At 37.6% G+C, this 7,853-nt stretch overlaps 1 protein-coding gene across 1 annotated transcript; it reads left to right on the forward strand.

The window, feature by feature from the left end:
• Window positions 1–1,127, forward strand: LOC114542718. The gene has a single exon (XM_028562193.1). The coding sequence runs from the start codon at window positions 1–3 to the stop codon at window positions 1,111–1,113; it is 1,113 nt and encodes a 370-aa protein (XP_028417994.1). The 3' UTR covers window positions 1,114–1,127.
• Window positions 1,128–7,853: the final 6,726 nt, after the last annotated feature.

Here is a 7,853-nt window from a genome sequence, read left to right on the forward strand (position 1 = left end):
ATGCGAGACGCGTTAACGAAACATCCAGTGAAGGGAACAACCGCCGCCGTGAGTGTTGTTAACGAGTCAAAAAATACCCTGTCCGTACACAAAATAGAGCAATTTAGTAGCTTCCACAATTTTAGATATGAATCTTCTGGTTTAAGAGTTTGGAAATGTTATGGTATCGGTAAAGGGAAGCAGATTCCATACGACGACATATATATCAAGCATCAAGCTCCGACAATGCTTTCGATCCCGGAATCTCAAGGGTTCTATGATCATCCTGAGAAGCGCGAAATCAAGCATCGCCCAGAAGAATGCAAGAAAAAGGAAAATCCAGCGCAATTGTTCGAATGCTCTGTACATGGGTGCCTTGAAGCCTTCGACACCTTTGAGCAACTTGAGTTACACCTGGATGTCGGCCAGCACAATTTCAGCAAGCTGAAGCAGTTTGACGCAATCAGAAGGGATTGGGCACTAAAATTTGCATCTGTAGATATTGGGTATTCCAAGACATGCTCGTCAAATTTTACGAAGCTGCAAACCTCTGAGGTGAACGCCACTGTCAGTTCATCTTTACAACAAGGATGGGCCTTGAGCAAGCCTAGGAGCAACATTAGATTTTCAAAAAAGGTTAAAGAGTACCTCACAGCACGGTTCACACTTGGTGAAAGAACTGGACGGAAGGCAGACCCTACCCAAGTTGCATCGGGGATGCGAACTGCGAAAAATGAATCAAATGAACGTCTATTCAGTAGAAACGAGTGGCTAACAAAGACTCAAGTTCAGGGCTTTTTCTCGCGGCTAGCAGTAAAGTGTCGCAAAGGTCAGGGAGTGATTGACCTGTCGGATAAACAGGATGAAGATGTCGAGTGCTTGCAGGAACATTCTAACAGGCAAGACCTAGTAGACTTGGTAAACGGTGAAATCAACGTGTCGCATCCCATCTGCTACGATACGTATGATCTGTGCGAACGATACCTCAGCAACACGCTTAAAGAGTTCAATGTATCCATGCTGAAAACCATTTGTGGCTATTTTGAAATCCCTGTCAAATCGAGAGATAAGAAGCAAGTTCTTATAGACAAACTATCAGATATGATTCAGGAATGTGAGTGTGTTTCTCCCTAGCATTCTATCGCCTGCTCATGAACCATAACCTTCCTAACTGTAAACTCCTTAACTCTAACATGAATCTCCTGTTACTTGGAGCACAACAAACGGCAAACCAATATGCCTAACTGACTGTAAAATTTCAACTCAAATTTTTTAATTCTATATATTAAAATATATACCAAATATCTAATAAGTAATATTGTACTAACTTAATTACAATTGGGCGACCGACTTTAAGGAAAGCGAAGGAAACAGCTGGTAGTATTACAGTTGACAGAAATGCACAACATTTTCTAACGATTGATGTAATCATTCAACGTATTCATTCAGTATAGACTATAGTCATTCATTTTATACCAAAATCTGCAATTTTAGTCTGCATACCGCTTATTCCTAATCTGCATTCTATACATAGTCTGCACGGTTTGCAGATTGTACTTATCGGTTATGATTATGTTCGTTAGCGGTTTTGTTAGTAACAACATTATCAAAATGACAACCGATAGAGTGTGATTTCTTCGAATTCATGCAAGCTTCTGTCGTATTTTTCAAATTTTCTTCCTAAATACCAGACTAGTGATGATTCCCATAAGATTTCCAAACAAATTCCGTTCCGAAACGATGTTTCAAAAGGATATTTATGCAAAGTGTGGCAATGGCCGGATTTATACTAGAGACAGATCATCCGTCTAGACGAACTTGGGCAAGGAAAAGATAGTTCGTCTTCTAGTTCGTCTGTGTGTAAACGCGGACAAACAGACGAATCATCCGTCAAGACGAATTATCGGCGTAGTTCGTCTATGTAGACGAACTTGCGTGCGTAGTTCGTCTTAACGGGTGATCTGTCTGGGAGTATAAATACGGCATGCGGACGAACTACCGAAAATCCGAGGCTCCGTTACTCGCATACGTTCGTTCCCAACTTCCCATACAGTTGTTATCGCGCAATTCTAGGTCGTCCTGCAAATTCGTGTAGATAGTTCGTCTAGATAGTTCGTCTTGTGTTCATACTTAGACGGATGATTCGTCCAGACGGATGATCCGTGTCTAGTATAAATCGGTCCAATGTTTTGAATGAAAGTACAGTCTTCAAAGAACAAAGGTCAGGGCAGGTCAAGAGGGGCATGGACATGTATAAATATATTTAATATGAGATCGACCATGTGAGGAATTGGAAAATGACTGAAAAAGGAACTGAGCTTGAGTTGGTAACAAGGTAAACTGTATATTGTTGTATTTGTATTATAGAATCTTCTTGATATAGTGTGATTTTACAACATGACGACTGATCGCAAATCATAGCAAACGCACGCATATGTGTTGATACAAACGGCCATAACTTTTAAAATACTAAAATCGTACAGGGGTTTTTGCATATATTTGCCGATAAAGGACTACACTTCTTGGATGAATGGGTCAGAGCAAATGACAACGTCCCAAAATGTCAGAAACGGGATTTAAAACAAGGTCATTTACAGTTTAATATTTATAGCGATAAGTAGGGGTTATATTATGCTTAAGTTTGCCTTTACAACTAATATTAGGTAAAAATTATTGTTCGTCGAGAAAACTAGAAAGTTTCATCAGTAAAATGATATAAAATTTATGGCTAGTTGACGCGAAATATATTTCACGAATCAAAGAAAAATGCGTAATTTTCAATTTTCGAGACGTCCCAATGGACCCTAACAAGACAAACTATTTCTTAATTCGCAGCGCGACTGGAAAAAAGTTTTGAACCAAACCAATACTGTTTTTATTTTATGTTTGGTGAAGTCTTTCAGTTGGCAGAGTTTTAAGGAAGATCATATCTTAAATGAAATTTAAGCGGGCGGTTTTTACAGAGACAGCCTCTTAAATGCTAGTTCGATGTTTGCAACTTCCTGTTTCACTGACACGTCCCAAATCCTAACTTGCCAAATTAATTATTAGCAATTTCTTCAGAGAAAGAAATGAAAATGAATAGAAAAATAAGCAAAAAAGAAAAAGGAGAAAAAAGAGAGCTGAAAGAAAAAAAGAATGTAAGCCTGTTGACCCTGAATCATATCAGTCAGATGACACCATCATTTGGCCACAAGATGAACCCAAAACCTGACAGCCCGGACATATGCAACAGCTGGACTTCCAAGTGATATGCTTGCTGATTTTTTCAGAAGAATTGGAAAAAATGACTAACACAATTACAGTAGTAATAAGTTCATGTTGGCAAGGTTTAATTGTATTGGCATGTCATTTAATTTAATTTCTATTTACAATTTGTTCAAGCTGTTCAAGCAATAATAAAGGAAGTCCAAAAGAACCTGATAGTGGTAGAAGCTTGTATTCAAATAGTACATCATCCGCGAAAGAAAACAAGGTAAATGTTGATATCAATATGTTAGCAATATTTGGTACGTGTGCCTACAGCATATTTGCATGGGTAACATTGCAGACTTTTATTAGTTTTTATTAGGATGTAGAAAATCTGGTTTCTCGCATTGAATGACAGTAAATGAGGTGAATATCCAAGCAGCTTGAAAATATTTTTTTTGTATAGGCTGATCCAGGCAGGGATTCAAATTGGTTGACCAAGTTTTGCATACCAACACGGGTAAGACAATAGCTAAGATATTTTGATTTGTTATTGTTTTATTCTAACGAAAGAAAAGTGCATGAAAATTACATGATCACGAAGTCTTTTTTGGGGAAAATTATCTTTTCGCAAAAGCATACACAACATTTGTGTAATTGAGGTGTTGTCTTATTACAAACTGAGATGTTGATTTTAATGGTAAAATGCAAATCACCAGGCCCAATATCCGAATTTCTTACAAATCTTCATGATAATGATAAGGTGTGGAAAGTAAAGACTGAAGCAAATTTCTGAAATCAGTAAAATTTTCTTTTACATTTACTGATTTGTTTATAGTGGGAACCTGACATTGAACGAGCACTAAATAAAGGTCAACTTAACCCACAAGAGAAAAGTGCTCTTGTACGACAACTCTGCACATCCATTATGACCTATACCTCATATCCAACAATTGATGAAAGAACACACATAGCCTTGTTGCTGGTTCAAAAGTATCCATTCCTAAAAGGAACATTTAGTGCAGGACATGTAAGTTTGCTTAAAGTATTTTATTTCAATTGTATTTTTCAGTATTTGCATCAAATTGCAAACTGTTCTGATACGCTGCATTATTCTTAATGATGCAATTAATTGTTTTTTTCAGCAAATGTGGTTCAAAAAAATTCAGGAACGCTTCGCCAATGTCAAGAAAAGATTGGCAAAGCAGGAAAAGAAACGATCACTGGATGAAGGGATTGAGTTGCCTAAACGAATTCCAGGACGAAAGAAGAAAAAGGGAAGAGCCCCAATTGTACCAGCAATTCCTGAGGGTGAAACTGTGGATACCCTGGAACACCAGCAAAAACAGCTACAAGACATGCATCGTAAAGGAAAGAGAGATTACAGTCTGGTCAAACGTTTAATGGACAATATATCCAAAGAGAAGACAAGATGTTCTCCTGCATGACACAAGGGTTTGGAAAATTCTCCAGGATTATCCTTTTCTCAAGGATGACAAAGGTGTTCAGGTACAGTAGTTCGCTTCATTGTGTTTGTAACCTATACATGTAGTTTATCTAAAACTTTTTCAGGAATTATTGGAATTAAATGCTTACGATTCAATTCCCCCCCCCCGGCATGATCTCTAAATCATGACATACACTGGCTATATCCATGTTGCCCTCAGAATTTCTATGTCATGTTTCCTCATTTCTTGCATGCCCGAACGTGTTTGAATATAATGCCATATTTTTATGCACAGCTGTGTTTCTAAAATATTACAGATCAAAGCCGAATTAGAACGGATAGAAGAAAAACAGGAGATTGGAAAAGAAATTAGGGAGTTGTGGGAAGAGAAAAAACCCAGAATATTATTATTATTATAAACCCAGAATAGAAACTTCAGTCCCGTGATGTTAAGAACATTTTGGAGAAATTGGACGAATGCAGCGCTTCGGATGAAAGAGGTACAATTACAGAATTATTAATGCTATTCTATTTTTACTTTATTTCTTAAACCATCAGGGCACTCGTGGAAGTACGTAGACGACAAGACATTAGCCGAAGTTGTCCCAAGAAATAGCTCAAGCCAAATGCAGAGTGCAGTGTCTGATGTAGAGAAATGGAGTAAAAAACAACAAGCTCCAGTTGAACGCAGACAAGTGTGAGGAAATTATAGTTGACATTAAGGCCTTGTTTTCATGAACCCGGGGCAACAAGTTGCCCCGGGTTGCAAATTGTCCCGGGACAAAATTTATTTTCGTTCACACAAGCCCGGGACAATTGTACCGCGGGGCATTAAAATTGTGGCGGGAAATTGATAATTTTTGGCGCGAGCACAATTATGCTTTCAAAACAAACAAACATTGTTTTACTATCTGCGATTTTAACAAATATCACTCTGATTGTTGCTCTACTTCAGTTAAACATTTGTTTACTGCTATTTTTGGACCAGTGGAGGCGGCAAAATGAACAAATAGCTTTGTCAGCCGTTGTTGATGCAAACCATTTGATACGAGAGCTACAGTTAAGGGCTGTGAGAAAAGATTACACTCCAAAAAGACATTGGATAAACCCCGGCAGAACGTCTTCATGGTGGGATAACCTACTGAGTGGAAACAATCTGGCTGAAGAATGGAAAAAGAACTTAAGAATGACGAAAAATGATTTTCTCTACTTAGTAAATCTGGTCCGAAAAGATATTGAACCGGATCCAAATGCTGTTAGAGATGCCTTAACACCAGAGAAAAAAGTGGCAATGACACTTTATTATCTTAAGGATCAAGGCTCCTATTTGATGACCTGCAATGCATTTGGTGTAGGCAAGTCAACACTATCATCTGTGGTAAAAGAAGTGTGTCATGCAATAAACCAGAGAGTAGGACCAAACTATCTCAGGTTACCCCAAAATGAAACGGAAATGTCAAATTTAATTGAGAATTTTCACAAGAAGTTTGGTTTACCACAAGTATTTGGTTGCATTGATGGAACACACATACCAATAAAACAACCAACTGAGAACTCCCATGATTTCTTTTGTTATAAAATGAAATATACATTGAACTGTCAAGCAATATGTAATCACAAAGGACAATTTCTAAATGTTGAAATAAAATGGCCAGGCAGTGTTCATGATGCACGGGTTTTTGCAAATTCTGATATAAACCAAATGTTTCAAAATAAACAGATTCCATTGGTACTGAAAGAACTCTTGCCTGGTGAAGATAAAGTTCCCCCAGTTATTTTGGCTGATCCTGCATATCCACTTTTACCAAACGTAATGAAGGAATATGCTTCATGCACTAGCAATGAACAGGTAATTTTCAATGAGTTGTTACGGTCAGCTAGGAATCAAATTGAATGTGCTTTCGGTCGCCTAAAAGCCAGATGGAGAATTCTTACAAGACCAATGGATATCAAATTGGATGATCTTCCCAGCATCATTTATGCCTGTTTTACACTCCATAACTATTGTGAAATGAGGAGTACTAACAACAATATAAATAATGATCTTGTACATCAACAGATTGAAATGGAGCAGCAAAATCAAAATTGTAACCATCATGCTGTCATTGATCAGCTTTACAGTTACAACAGTGCACAAGGAACATACATAAGGCAAATAATAACTGCATATCTAAAGGAATACTTGGAATAACTGTGATACATTGCAGTTACTATATACTTCATGTACAGTAAGATAAGTTTTGTTGAGTTTTTCCTCAAAATATTTTATACCTATGCATATTTGGATATGTAATAGCTACAAGTGGATCATATCATAATAACAACACTATAGAAACAAGTACTCGTAACAAGAAATACAAGATCATGTAACTCTATATCATAACAGTTTTAATTGCTAACAGCTATCAGTAGTTTTTATTGGCCTACATGATAGTCTTATACAATGTAAATATCAAGTAAATATTTAACTGAGTTGATGAAAACTAAGAAAACGTCAACTCAACAGTAACAAAGTAGAAATCAATGTTTTAGTTTAAAGTTGATATAAATTACCAGTGTCATCTGTGGGATTAAGTGCCTGACTTGCTGATAATCTTCTCTCCTGCCCAAATTGGCCATCAAGCTGCTGATTGTGAGAAAATTGTGCCATTGGCATAGGTTGAAAAGGAATACCATGCACTGGATAACTTTGCTGTGGCTGGTTTTGAGATAATGCTTGTGCAAGTAAACTGAAACCTTGAACTAGTCCAGTTCCAAGTGAATTGATTGATTCGGCCATTTTACCCATTGCATTGTTGATACTTTTGTTGGAGTTGAGCAACCCATGGGCAATAGTGGTCTTTAACTCAATTTCTTTCTTTGCTGCATCCATGAGAACCATATCCCTCTGCTTTGCTGACAACTGTTTTTCCAACTTTTTCCTCTTGTTATCAACAAATTTTGGCGTATGGTTGACTGGAAGGATCCTCTTGGAACCAGCTTGAGCATCACTATCCTCTGATTCGCTGTTATCATGATTGTTTTTATCTTGCTGTTCAGGTTGCAGATGTGGCCATGAATCAGCCTCTTTGCATGCCTCGATTTCATCGAAATCGTCCACCAATGTTTCCTGACCTTCATCTTCACGTATTTCACGTATACTTTCTCCATTTACCTCTCGCGTTGTACAGGCATTCTTTACAGCTTTCGTTGCAGGTGAACCAGCCCATATTTGTGTCAAATCGTCCCAGTTATCTCG

The sequence above is a fragment of the Dendronephthya gigantea genome, unplaced genomic scaffold (genome assembly GCF_004324835.1).
Source record: "Dendronephthya gigantea isolate DGI-Jeju-01 unplaced genomic scaffold, DenGig_1.0 000382F, whole genome shotgun sequence".
NCBI lineage: Eukaryota > Metazoa > Cnidaria > Anthozoa > Malacalcyonacea > Nephtheidae > Dendronephthya > Dendronephthya gigantea.